At 58.2% G+C, this 13,483-nt stretch overlaps 2 protein-coding genes across 2 annotated transcripts; one reads left to right on the top strand and one right to left on the bottom strand.

The window, feature by feature from the left end:
* Positions 1-103: 103 nt before the first annotated feature.
* Positions 104-7,526, top strand: POLR2C (RNA polymerase II subunit C; the record flags this gene model as incomplete). The annotated part of the gene is made up of 9 exons (XM_082005670.1): positions 104-189; positions 486-535; positions 812-880; positions 1,062-1,114; positions 1,241-1,369; positions 2,397-2,448; positions 2,963-3,131; positions 6,644-6,718; positions 7,382-7,526. 9 exons carry the CDS (start codon positions 104-106, stop codon positions 7,524-7,526), a joined length of 828 nt encoding a protein of 275 aa, XP_081861796.1.
* Positions 7,527-10,498: 2,972 nt separating this feature from the next.
* DOK4 (docking protein 4) lies at positions 10,499-13,319 on the bottom strand. Its single transcript, XM_082005752.1, has 8 exons — positions 13,239-13,319; positions 12,291-12,398; positions 11,958-12,072; positions 11,742-11,861; positions 11,461-11,650; positions 11,008-11,146; positions 10,795-10,918; positions 10,499-10,697 (listed from the first exon to the last, which is right to left on the bottom strand). The coding sequence occupies exons 1-8, from the start codon at positions 13,302-13,304 to the stop codon at positions 10,573-10,575; spliced, it is 987 nt and encodes a 328-aa protein (XP_081861878.1). The 5' UTR covers positions 13,305-13,319; the 3' UTR covers positions 10,499-10,572.
* Positions 13,320-13,483: the final 164 nt, after the last annotated feature.

Genomic DNA, 13,483 nt, shown 5'->3' on the forward strand with positions numbered 1-13,483 from the left:
GGGGGAGCGGGGCGGGGACGGACCGGGCGGGTCCTCCGGGAGGCGGTGGCCGCTAGGGGGCGGGCGCGGGCGCGGCGGGCCGGGCGCCGGGAGCGGGGCGGCCATGCCGTATGCCAACCAGCCCACGGTGCGCATCACCGAGCTGACGGACGAGAACGTCAAGTTCATCATCGAGAACACGGACCTGGCGTGAGCACCGCCGCGGGGCGGGCGGGCCCGGGGACGGACCAGGCCGCGGTCGGCTGCGGGAGCTGCCCCCGGAGGCCCTGCCTCCCCGCGGCTGCGGGGGGTGCCGCCGGCTGGGGGAGGCGGGATGGGCCGCGGGGATCGCCCGCCGCGGGGATCGCCCACCGCGGGTAGTGGCCTCCGGTGCGGGCCCGTTCAGGGCCTCCGAGGCAAAGCCCGGGGCGTCTCTGCAGGCAGGCCGGTGCGTCGCGAAGGTCCGCCTTCCCTCATGCCTAAACACGGGGGTTTCTCTCCCTCAGGGTGGCAAATTCCATTCGAAGAGTGTTCATCGCAGAAGTCCCCATCATAGGTACTGCCTTTCGCTTACCGTCCTGCCTGTCCGAGGTCACATCCTGCCTCTCTGAGGTCACGGTCCCCTGGGCTGCTCTCCCTCTCATCACTTCCCCTCCATTTTCTCCTGCCCCTCCAAGCTGCCTTCAGCTCCCCTTACCCATGTTTAGCCAGTATTATGTATTACCAGACGCTGCCTCAGCTTCACTGTGGTCTCCGTAACGTTTTCTGTGCACTCGTGAACTGCTCGGCTTTTCCTTGCGTTTCACAGCTTGTGACTTTTTTCTCTCTGCAGCCATCGACTGGGTCCAGATAGATGCCAATTCCTCCGTGCTCCATGACGAATTCATTGCACACAGGCTGGGTGAGTGCCAGGCGTGGGGAGGAAGACGAAGATGTGCGGCAAGGCAGAGGTTGTGGGTGAAATCAGTCTGGAGGTGCCGAAGCACCTTTGTCAGGAGGCTGCTGTGCCTCTGCCCATCTCAGCAGGAGGGTTGGTGCTCCCGTGACATTCAGACATTCCCCCAATTTCTTTCTTCCCACAGGTCTCATCCCACTCACCAGTGATGACATTGTGGATAAGATGCAATATTCCAGAGTGAGTCAAGCAAAATGTTGTTGGGTGTTTATTTTGATGGTGGTGGGTATCTGATCGGATGGAAAGCACTTCTAATTTTTGCTGGGAGAGGTTTGGCATAAAGATCCTGACCTGTGTCTATCCCAGGACTGCACGTGTGATGAGTTCTGCCCGGAGTGCTCTGTGGAGTTCACCCTTGACGTCAGGTGCAACGAAGACCAAACTCGTCACGTCACGTCCCGCGATCTCATCTCCAACAACCCCCGGGTCATACCGGTCAGTGCGATCTGCTGATCAGTGAGCCCCCTCTCTACCTCAACCCCCCGTTGAGGCTGGGGTGACAAACACATGGGACGCGGACAAAACAAGGCTTTCAAGCACATTTCATGTTGCCTAAAGCCCCTCTTAAAACGTAGTGGTAGAGCAAAGCAGGAATATCTATGGAAGCGGCAGTGTGTGCCAATGCTCTCCTCTTCTTCGCCTTCACTTGCTGTCTGATGGCGTGTCAGAGCAGTATGGCCTCATCCAGCATCCCTCAGCTCAAACTCTTGGGAGGCTTTAGTGTAGACCCTCCATCTCACGTCGGCCACTCGGAGCGTGTGCGCTTGGGTCCTGCTGCCGTGTCACTGCGTCCTCTTGCCCGCTCGCTGCCAGGGCTCAGGCAAGGTCAGCCTCTTCGAAGGCTTGGCAGCAGCCTGGAGGCCTCCGGTTTTCTGTTGCTTGGCTCTCTAGTGCAGCAAGGTGTGAGAGCCTGGGCCAGGGCCCTACAGCCAAACGGCTCTTGCCCAGTCACCTTGGGGAGGGTTGGCGGAGCCAAAGCGGAACAGATGCAAAGGGACTTTAATGGAGAATGTTTTAAAATGCTATTGAGGCTGCATCCGGATGCCACCACAGCCTGGGGGCAGCTTTTGGTGGCTGGTGACAGCCTGGTTAAAGCCTAGCTGTAGCCTGCTGTTTCTTGCTTGCTTCAGCTGAGGTGCAGTGAGTTCTGTGTGTCGGCTGCCAGCAGTGACTCTGGGCTGCGTTGCAGAACCACGCAGCGGCACTGGGCTGAGCTGAAGCACTCCCCGTCCGCTGAGGGAGAGCAGCTCGGGAGGTGAGCAGGCTAGTGGAGTGGGATATCACGTACCTGGCTCAGCTGCCTGAATTGTCCCGATTTCCATTCAGTAGGGTGGGCTGGATTTGTTGCTGTAAAGCCACTCTAGAGCAGCTCTCTGCAGTCTTTTTTTGTAGGCAACTGTTACTTAAGGTGAGGAGAAAAGTCAATCTTGCCATTAATTGGCTTGCTTTTGTTCTTCTGCAGGTAACATCTCGGAGCAGAGACAACGACCCGAATGACTATGTGGAGCAGGACGGTAAGTGGCGTTTCACTGGGAATAAGAGCTGGAGGAGGAAATGAATTTTCAGGCTCTTTGAACTCATTCTTCCTTTAATAGCTGTGTAACTGTGATGCAGCTGTAAAGCGGGCAGTTGAGAAGCACTGGCACCGCTGCATCAGCAGGGTTATCATTTTGTCTTAATGCCACTTAAAGGCTATCTGTCCCCTTTCGGAATTAAGAGTCCTGTGTCAGAGGGTGCTTCTCTCTTCCCTTCTAACAGCTTAGAGACAGCCAAGATGCAAAATGCCGTGCTGTCGGCTGTTGCCTGGGGACCTGAGCTATGCCTCTGGGCATATGTGCAACTCCTTTTTACTTAGCAAGATGTTTCGCAGCTACTCTTAGGATGAGTCCCTTTAGGAATCCAAGCAAGCCCTAGCTTCTGTGGTAACGTCTTCCTGGGCACCAAAAATTCTTGCCTTTGCCGTAGTGTGATCCTGCACACTCATTTCTCCGCTGCAGCCTTCTCAAACGGGTGTGTGCTTTTCTGCAGACATCCTCATTGTGAAGCTGCGGAAGGGCCAGGAGCTGAGGCTGCGAGCCTATGCCAAGAAGGGCTTTGGCAAGGAGCATGCCAAGTGGAACCCCACAGCAGGCGTAGCCTTCGAGTACGACCCAGACAACGCGCTGCGGCACACCGTGTACCCCAAACCGGAAGAGTGGTATGTCCTAATGTCTGGAGGGACTGAAAAAGACTTTCCAGCAGGCACCTACATTTCAGCCCTGGGGATAATTTGAGTCAGTAAGTGATCGTGCCCGTCACTGCCCCTTGCACAGATTCTGCTCCTTTGTTAAGGTACCAAAGCCAGTCCCTTGGTTGCAGCTGCATGCAAGGTGGACTGGTTTGCGGCCACCTCACATACTGTCACTACTCCTTTACCTCGCTTTTGTGTTCTTTCCCACTGCTCGCTTCTGTTTTCTTCTTCCCTGCACAAGTGGTATGTAGGTCAGGGTAAGGTCTGAGGAAGAAATAGATCCACGTGAAGTGGAAGAGGTTGCTACAAGAGCAAAGAGTGGAAGCTTAGGTTGCAAGGCTGATTTTGCAGCCCTGTGTGTTTGAGAAAGCCCAGTGTGCATCTCCAATTTCACCCGTACATCTCGCTCCTGGAGCATGAGTTCTGGCAGTGGGGTTTTCCTCTCTGGCCCTTTACTCTACTCTGACATATTCCGCACAAGTAGCGTGCTGCTAAAAGTGACATCATGATTTTGCTTTTGGAAAGCTGCTGCCCTGCTTTGGCCAGGACAAGGACTTCACCTAGCAGCACTCTTTTGTGACTAGGTAACCCGAGCTGCTCCGGACTCTGCATCCCCGTGACCACCTAGCAGTGGTGACCGTCCTGTCATCAAGCACACTGGAGCCAGCGGCAGAGCGAGGAACCAGGTGCTTTAACCAAGGCAGGCTGAGAGCAGGGACTAGAGGAGGTGGTGGATGTGCTGCTGTAACAGCAGGGCAGCAGCCAGAGCTGTGCTCAAGGTCAGGAAGACCTTGGTACAGGGGCAGGATTTGGTGCAGGGACCACAGAAGCCAGGACTGAGCAAGCGGGAACAAAAGCCTGAGTGAAGCTGCAGCTGGAGAAGAGGCTGAGCGGCAGAAGGGGCTCAGCGGGTTTTCCTCCTGTCGCCACCAGGCCCTGTGCTGCCAAATTCGACTCTGCAAACAGCTGCAAGCAGTAGCAGGCAGGTAGTAGGCTTCTGTGACCTCCACACTCTCCCCTTCAAGCCTGGGTGCCTGGACCCATTGCAGAGCGTGGCCTTACACTGCCCCTTGCTAAGTTAGCTGTTCACTAGCGAGCTTCCCGCAGGCGCAGTTAGCCTAGATTTCTTTCATGCCTCAGCCAGACTGCCAGGGGCTTTGTGCTGAGGAGCTGTCATGGAGATCCTGTGCGGCTAGGTTTGCGCTCTGGAGACTTGAGAAGCCTTTTGTCGCCGAGGGTGGAGGTGCAGGTGAATCCATAACGTGCATGAAATGGGCTGGGATCTGCCCGCAGCCATCCCAGCCCTGTTTTATGGATGGAAGAAGCGAACCCCACTTGGCTTTGATGGGCTCTGTAGGGCGCGTTTCGTGGGTCCGGTTCAGTCAGTCTGGGTGAGAATAGGACATGCCAGGCGTTCGGCTCCCTCAGCACTTCATCAGGGCAGTGCTCTGGGATCTGCAGTAGGAACCAGGCTGGCTGGTAGTGCAGGAAATCTGGAAATGGGCATTTTCCTCAGCATTGATGATCTGTACACGTGGACTGAAGCTGGACTTTGGGAGCTGCCACTTACAGACCAGGCTGTTGCGGGGAGAAAAGTCTGTGAGAGGCCGGTTGTGGTGAGGTGGTGCAGAGCTGAGGAGGATGCTTCTCAGCAGCCTTGTGGTTAGTAGCATGTCACAAGAGTGGATGTGCTGGCCTGTCCTTTGTCACCAGCAGTTTTGTGAGTGAAACCGGATAGTTTTGAAGTTTCTAAATGATTTGTTGCAGGTAAACTGCCCCAACGTTTAGTTGGATTGTCTGGGTGATAGACTGGATGCTTGAGAAGCAAGAATGTCTCTCTGGTGTGGAATTTCAAGTTGGGATTTGAAACCATTTTAGGCTTCATTTTGGTGCTGTAAAATTTCTCTGGTTTAATTTCTGTAATGTTGGATAGTAAGTCTTTGATACTGATGAAGTGACAGACCTGGAATACTGCTTTGAGTTGGACAGACAGATGCCAGGCAGGCTGAGGTATCATTGGGTTTGCTGCCATTTTGGTCAGGGAATGTCACAGTGTGAATTTCGGAGAGTTTGGGCTTTTGGAGATACTGGTGTTGCGGAGAAGAGCCGCAGCTGCGTGGCTGAGCACGTGTACCACAGCAATGAGGTGCTTCCCTGGCAGGGTGGCCTAAGGCAGCTGCTAATGTGGATTCTTTTGTTTGCTGGCAGTCGGCTGCATCTTCAGGAACCTGGTGTGTTATGCAACAAGCTGGGTACCTGGAAACGGGTTTTTGGGACGTTCTTGACAAAATTTATATAAAAGTTGGAAAAATCCCAAAGAAAGATTACTGTTGTTGCTGCCTGTTCCCTGATGTCTGTCTTTCCGAGTTCATCTGATTCCCCATGAAGACAATACAGAGACAAAGCCTCTGTGCTCCAAGGCTAGCTATTATTTTTGGTTTGGTTTTTCATCCTAGTTGCATTTTGAGGCTGTTGGCAGAGCACTGGCACGCAGCTGGAATCTCAAAGCAGCTGTCGTGGTGGTGGAAACCTCTGCCCTATTTTTGGTCATGGGTGGTTCCGCAAGTAACGTGAAGACCCAGCTCTATTAATGCTTCTTCTCTCTTAGTGGTTTGTTACAGACAGAGGATTTGTTTGGGAAGTGCGGTTTTATTTAAGGCAGCTGATGGTAGGGTTCGAGGATCAGCCTTTCTTGACACCACTAGGGCAGAGGAAGGCCAGCAGGAGACCTTGGTGGGCATGGGATTTTCTGTGCTGGCTTCTCAGACAGCTCGAGGCTTTGGGTTTTCTTACATGGATTAAGTGCTTCCAAACAGTCTCTCCAGTATGATCCTCTGTAAGCCAAGGGCTGCAACAGATAGAAAGATGTGTTGGCCCAGCTGATGCACAGGCATTGCAGTGGTTTTGGTAGCGATGTGTGTAGAGGAGTGGAGGTGCAGGACATCAGGGTTGGGCTCACTTGCCTGAAGTACAGGAGATTTTTTTTTCCTGCTGGGCACAAGCTGACTGGGCCTTCCCATCTCAGCTGTGCTGCACAGGCTGAGTGCCGGAATGCGCCGGTGTTTCCCTGGACCAGTGAAAAGTAGAAAGAAAAGATAACACAAGGTCCGTGCTCCATAAACACAGTCCCTTCAGGTATCGACATCCCTTCGCTGGAAGCACCTGCCAGATTGTGCCAGGCTAGGATGGAGCCACAGTACCCCGCACAGGGCTCGCCGAGTTTGTGCAGAGCAGGGCTGATCCTCTCCCTCCAGCGCTGCTGTGTGACTGTGTGGCATTAATGAGGAGCTAGAAAAAGGGCAATGTGGGACTGAGTTTTTTTTCTCTGACCTGACATTTGATGCCCTCTCCTTTGCCTGCTGGACGTGAGCCCCAGTGCTCTCCCTCTGGGGCCAGACAGTGCCGCAGAGCACCTGGGTGCTGTGGGGCCAGGCTAGAGCGTGGGCTCTGTGCTGACCTTTCCTCCTCTTCAATTCCAGGCCCAAGAGCGAGTACTCGGAGATTGACGAGGAAGATGCACAAGCTCCCTATGACCCCAACGGGAAGCCAGAGAGGTAGGAAGCTGAATGCGCTGCAACAACTGGAAAACGGGGGGACCGGCTGGGTGCATCTCATCAGCGTTCGTTAGTACAAGGGTATTTACTCTTGCGCTGAAGTTTGCCAGCCCAAGAAGCTGGTGTTCCCTGAAAAGCAGGACAAAAGTTGGAGTTAACTGGTGATATGCCCAGGCCTGGCAGGTTTTCCCCTCTGGGAGATACTAGACGGCTCTCCTGAGTTCGCGTTGTCAAGTAGGGCAGTGCAGCATTCGGTGAAGTGTGAGGCTTGAGGGGAAAAATGGCTTACGATATTTATTCACCCATGTGGGTCTCTCATGCTCTGCTCGCTGGTGGGACCCCCTCTCCCAGGTTATTCGCACCGCAGAAGTGCCTGCAGCCAGTCTTCTGGCGCGGTGCTCTGCTGGCTCTCAGGTCGTGGTGCTGAATGGAGATCTCAGAAGTGCTTTTGCAGCCTGTGGAGTCACAAGTGGTGGTGTGATGGTTGTAGAGAGGCAGTGCTGGCAGTTGCCCACTTGGGAGGCAAATGATGCTGATGGTTGGGATTCTCCACAGAGCTCCCTGCGCTGGCTCAGGATAGGCTGGAACTGCTCTGTGGGTGCTCTCTGGCTTTGCACCTCCTCACAGGGAAGATGGTGACTTACCCCTGACTTGTAACCTCAGGTTTTATTACAACGTGGAGTCCTGCGGTTCTCTGCGCCCAGAGACCATCGTTCTCTCTGCGCTGTCCGGCCTGAAGAAGAAACTGAGTGACCTCCAGACCCAGCTGAGCCATGAGATCCAGAGCGACGTCCTCACTATAAACTGAGGTGGCCCCTTGCAAGAGAGCGCTCAGGCGTGAGTGATGCAGAAAGTCCCTGCCTCTGCCCGGCAGCGTTCTGGGCTGAGGCTTTTGCCTCCCCATCTCACTCTCTTTTCCCGGCCCAGCTCTGCTGGGCGGTGACGCCTCTTCCCTGGCCCTCCTTCCTAGGGGAAGCCATTGTGATGTGTAGGGTAAAACAGGAGGGGACATGGTGGGCGTCTTTGCTGAGACAGGCTTTGTCTCCAAGTGATCCCAGAGTTTTAGGCTGGTTTTGGATTCTGGCCACGTGGCATTTGGGATTGGGAAGCGTGTACCTCAGTTACACAACCCTACCTTATTTGCATGTCCGTTCCTTACTGTGCTGAATAAAGCCTTACCCCCTGCGTTCTGCCATCCCTGAAAGCTCGTCTGCGGCTGCGGGAGGAGATGTCACATCATTTACTTCTCTCCAATAGACATTAACTTAATGAGATCTGCTTTGGAGGGAGCGTTGCTCTCCACCGCTGACTGCTGTTCCTCACATTATCTCCTAAGGAGACCAGAACTTCCCCCAGCAGGTAGCCCGTCGTTTACTGATCCGGTGCTACATTTAAAGCAGATGTGTGAGGCTGGGCTGGTAAGCGAGGTGCTGCAGAAGGCAGTGCTGCAGGGGAGCCCAGATGGGCCAGGCAGGCTTAGCTGTATTTAAAGATTCCTTGGGAGCAGACTCTACCGACTATACAATCTTTGTGTTAGGAGCTGGGATGTTAGGAGCTGTCATTAATAACCCCTGGCTGGCAGCTTCCAGTGTAACTACAGCCCCAAGGTGGCTTGTGTGCTGGGCTGGAGCTTGCTGCAGGTACCAAACTGTGGCGGTGGCTGAAGGGCTCTAGCGATTGCCTGGGTCACCCCTTCTCCTGCCCTCCATCAGCACCCAGCAACACGTGGGCTGAGCTTCCCAGTGATGCTTTCCCGGAGAGACCTGCCTCTTCCTTACCGTGATGGCTGGCAGGGAGAGGAAGGCATGTGTGCCACTGCGCTCATGGGGCGTTGGAATGGCGCGGGGATGGGTGCTCACGCTGAGCCGGAGAGAGCAGCCCGAGTCCAGGGCTGCTGCTTTGGTGTCGCTGCGGCACCACCAGCTGTGGCGCGGCTCCCCAAGAGTTATCCCCATCCCTGGAGGGAGCGCTGGCGTGGCTGCCTCGCCTTGAGGCCAGCATTCTGCCAGGCAGTCATGGCCTGGGATGACTGACCTGGCTCAATTCGGGAAGAGCTGGGAGATGGAGTGGCTTGAAACTCCTTTGCCCGGGGATTTGGAGCCACCACTGCCCTGGCACGTCCCCGGAGCTGCGGGGTGATGGCGGGTTGCTGGTGTCCTGTTTCACTTGGGGTTGTTTGATGGAGGGTGGCAACTTGTTCCACCCTTCTCCCCTCCCCAGCGGTTTGAGGACTTCACTTGCGGTGTCCTGGCCGTGGCCGGAGGCAGAACAAAGTTTTGAGCCAAGTATGCTGCCCGGAGCGTTGGGAAATCTCCCCCATCAGCATTCTTCTCTCTGGCAGGCGCTACTCCCACTTGCACTTCCTGAGTGCATTTGGATGGAACGGACAAACAGGAAGGGTGGATAAGGGTTGTTTATTCATTGAGCAACTCCTTAAAAAAAGAAAACCCAAACATTTTTGGTAATAGATGTTAAATCTTTTCCAGATGAGGTGTGTAGCCAGGAAAAGAGAGCGGGTTACACCTCTCACCCAGGGGAGGACACGCTACTGGGCAGTGCTGGGGTGCCGCTGAGCCCCTCTGCGCCCGGCCGCGCTGTGGGGAGCAGCCCTTCTCCATCCCGCCGGCCTCCCAGCAGCTCCCCAGCCTCAGCCACAAGCTACACCAAACCCAAGACACAGTATTTACAGACCACAGGTTCCCACATCACGACACTCCCCGTCCCCAAAGCACGGACCTGGAGCTTTAAAGGGTGGAAATAAAACCACTGACCACCCAACCCAGACAGAAAGAAGACTCCAAAGAAACACCAAGGTTTGCACGGCAATAAAAAGATAGCCCTTCTAAAGGAGGTCAATAAATAGGAGAACTAGAAAAAAATCAATTGCTTTAGAGTTCAGCACATGAAACCCAGGTCCCTCCCCGGGCAGGGGCTTTTACCCAGCCGTGCTGGTGGGCGAGGAGGGAGCGAGGACGATGGGAATGGGGGTGCACGGAGAAACACGGCTCCCTCCCCATCGGCATGGGCTTCTCTGCACAGGGACTTTTTATATCCGCAAAGCTGCCCCTCAAGGGGCAGATGCTACTGGCCAAAACTGGTCCCTGGGTTGCCCACCAGCAGATAAACCAGGGGCACGGCCGAGGGGAAGCGGCTGCAGGTGGAGGAGCGAGGGGTGCTGGGGAGGGGGCAGCCTGGGAAAGCCGGCGGGCTCGGCTCTGCCCGGCTGCTCACCCCAGCCCACCCTCGGGAAGGAAAACCAGTTTCTCCTGAGATGTCTCAATTCTACAGCGAGTGTTTAAATAGCTTCGAGAAGTGCAAAAATCAGCTGAGGGGTGGCGGGGTGTCCCCAGCAGCACCCCACCCCTCACGGGGGGCGGGTGAGATGCTGGTGCCCTGCGCCTTCATCCCAGCACAAGCCGCACCTTCCAGCGCTGCTCCGTCCCCGCGGCAGGGCGACGCTCCAGCCTTCCCCCACCTCGCAGAAAACACACCGAATATCTTGACCCCCCTCTCTTCTCCACCTCCCGGCTGGATCCCCAAGAGTCAAAAAGACCTCTGAGCATCTCTGCCCGAGGGCTCGTCAGCGGCCACGAAGTTTGCATTCGTGTGAGAAGGAAAAATCTCTTAATATACGGATATTCAATATATATTTCAAGTCAGTCGCGGCTGAGCCAGCTGTCACCTCCACTAACGTCGGGTCGGGGCACGAGCCAGCGCCTGCTCCCCCGAGGTCTTGGCATGGAGAGTGCCCCAGCTCGGTCTCCCTGCGGACTCAGAGGGTCGGCTGCCCACGTCCTCGCCACCCCTCAGGGAAGAAAAAAGGGACCCCCACCACGGTCCCCCCCGCCGCCGGCTCACGGGGACGATGTGGGCTCCCTGCTTTCAGGCTTGTCGCTTTTGGAGGACTTTGGCTTCAGCAAGATGAACCTGTTGAGGAGGTCGGTGTCCGAGCCGGCCTGGGCGCCCGCGTACGCCTCCCCTGGGGATGAAGCAGAGGGTGGGCTCGCACGGGGCGGTGGGGATGCCCCGGGGGCCAGAGGAGCAGCGGCTCCTCGGTGGGGGACGGGGACACTCACCGGCGTAGCTGGAAGACTCAGCCATGTTCTGGGAGCCGGTGATGTGGTGCCAGTAGGCGCTGCGGGGCAGCATGGTGGTGGGGGTACAGGGGTAGGAGAAGTGCTCGGTGCCCTTGTTCAGCAGCTGCGGTGGGCAAGAAGGAGGTGAGGGTGACACAGGGCACCCCGAGATCCGCCCCCAGCCCGGGTCCCCTGGGTTGGGCTGGAGCTCACCCTGACGTTCTTCTCCATCTCCAGCAGGACCCTCTTGTGCTGCTCGGCGATGGCCAACGTGGCGCTGTGCACGCGCTGGTAGATCTGCTCGCCCTCCTGTGTCTGGAAGGTGTAGAGGCCTTCCCCCGCGTCGCACATCCTGCGGGGACGGGGCGCGGGGCGTCACCGCCGTCGCCAAGCCAAGGGGTGATAAAAAGTACCCCCTCCCCAGGTGGCAGCTGGCCCAGCTTCCCACGCTTGTAAGTGCTGCCCCTGTGTCCCCACCACGGTGCTGAGCTGGGACCAGCTCCAGCCCCAAACCTCCCCGGCCACGGGGTACCTTGTGCGGGCCGTGGCCATCACCCCGGCGTCATGCCTGCCCTGGGGTGATGGCAGCAGTGCCACCTCCTGGTACGCCCGGCGGGAGGAAGGCACCCAACAGCGGTCCCCGTCCCAGTGAGGGTGACATCTCACCGTCCGGCCTCGAAGGTGAAGCGGGTGGCATCGCGCCCGTAGCGGCGCAGGGAGCAGAGGGGCCAGGAGACCAGCTTCACCCGGGGGTTGTGCGTGTCCCAGAGGTAGATGTTTTCGTGGGTGATCTGCAGCTTGCACTCGCCGTAAACGTCCAGGTTGGGGCAGGGGAGGAGGAACACGTTGAACCGGTCTGGGGGTGGGGGGGCAAATAAATAAATAGAATTCGGGGGGGCCGTAGCGAGGCCGAGCCCCGCGCGAGCGCCCCGCCGCCACGCGCTCACCCGTCTGCTCGCACTGCACGCCGGGCGCCAGCAGGTCGGGCTCCCCCAGGCTGATGTCGTTCGGGCGGGCGCCCAGGCACTCCACCGACAGCGTCTTGTACCACTCCTCCGCCTCCAGCTCTGCAAGGCACCACGGCAGCTCCTGGGCGACCCCGGCCAAAGCGGGGTGCCCCAGCCGGCACCCCCGGCCCGGCTCCCCCGGGCGCTGCCCCGTACCTGAATCGCAGGTGAAGGTCCGGGCAGAGTCGTCGGTGAAGATGATGGCCACGGCTTGTCTCTTGGTCTCCTTGGGCAGCCGCGTGATGCACTTGACGTTGCTGATCTCAGTCACCTGTGGAGGTGGTCGGCGGGGCTGGGGGGGTCACCGAGGGCTGCACCCAAACCCAGCCCCGCTGCACCCAGAGCCCGGGGGCACCCAGACCCGGCTGCATCCCTCACCGGGGTGCACGGGACGACAAGCCACCCGGCTCCAGCTCAGCAAGTTTAGGCGAGGAGGGACCCTCTCTGGCACGGGGCAGCACCCCAGCACCGCTCCGCCGCAGCCCTCACCTTGGGGCACCCGCGCAGGCACGCTGACTTCTCATCCGGGTACTTCTCCAGGCGCTGGGGCCCTTTGCTGGAGGATTTCCGGAAGACCAGCCAGCAGCGCCGGTAGATCTGCCGGACAGAGCGCGCCGGCGGCTGCCACGGTGCAGGCAGGGGGTCCCCATCCCCTCCCCATCCCCAGCCCCTTCCCCAGGACCCCTGCCCGCTGACCCTGCCGGCCTGGGGACAAGAGGGGACGCTGGGGGACAGGGTATCCCAGGGCTGCCGTCATCTACCCCCGCCAACGCTAATTACAGAGCTTAATTAACGAACACGGGCAAGGCTCCCAGGGGGACCCCCGTCCCGGCACCCCGCATCCCCTGGCTCCGGGGATGGCGGGGCCATGGTCCCCAAGCATGTCCCCCGCCCTCGAGTCCGCTCCCTCTTTGTTCTCCCTAATTAGCGTGAAATTACCCGGCATGCTCGCTGCCGCCGGCTCCCAGCCATGGAGGCGAGCGACCAAACCCCTCTGACCCCCCACCTATGGGTGCTGCGCTAAAGCACCCCCCCTAGTCTGCACCCGGCACCCCCCCCCGCCACCGGCATGGGGCATCTCCGGTGCCGAAACTGGGCACAGAGGGAAACTGAGGCACGGGGCGGGGGCTCAGGGGCACCCCCACCTCCCCGGGGTGAGCTGTGTCCGGTGGCGGGGGGCACCTGGTGCAGGATCCGGCCCCTTGGGGCTGCTGGACAACTTGGGTGCCAACAAGTTGCCTACCCCCCGCTTGCTGCTGCTGCAGCCCCCCCAAATGCCACTTTTTCAACGCAAAACCAGGGGTGCTGGTTGCCGCGAGAGGCGACGTGGCCGGGGGTGGGGGGGGCGGTCCACGTCACCTCTCGCGGCAACCGGCGCCCCAAATCCACGAGCCCCCCTCCACGCCCCCCCCCCCGTTCCCCCAGACCCCCACTCACCCCCAGCTTCTTGCTCTTCATCCTCACGTAGCCCTGCTTGATGATGTCGTTAAAATTCGTCGCCATGGTGATGGCCCGATGGGGTGGGGGATGTTTTGGGAGGGGGGGGGCTGCCTTCACCTTCGCCCCCCCCCCTCCATCCTCTTCATCCGTACCCCCCCGCCTCACCGCCGGCCCAGCTTGGTGCTAGCGGCATCCCCCATCCTGGCTGGAAAAGAGAAATTACAGATCGATGGGTGTCATCT

The sequence above is a fragment of the Phaethon aethereus genome (assembly GCF_964289735.1).
Source record: "Phaethon aethereus genome assembly, chromosome: 13".
Lineage (NCBI taxonomy): Eukaryota > Metazoa > Chordata > Aves > Phaethontiformes > Phaethontidae > Phaethon > Phaethon aethereus.

What these genes read in the sequence shown, in the direction of transcription:
- DOK4 (XM_082005752.1), bottom strand. Translation starts at nt 13,304, where the DNA reads ATGGCGACGAATTTTAACGACATCATCAAGCAGGGCTACGTGAGGATG. An exon ending in TGAAGAGCAAGAAGCTGGGG is followed by an intron (nt 12,399 to 13,238) that starts GTGAGTGGGGGT and finishes TCTGTCCGGCAG; the next exon opens with ATCTACCGGCGCTGCTGGCT. An exon ending in TGAGTCTTCCAGCTACGCCG is followed by an intron (nt 10,698 to 10,794) that starts GTGAGTGTCCCC and finishes CTTCATCCCCAG; the next exon opens with GGGAGGCGTACGCGGGCGCC.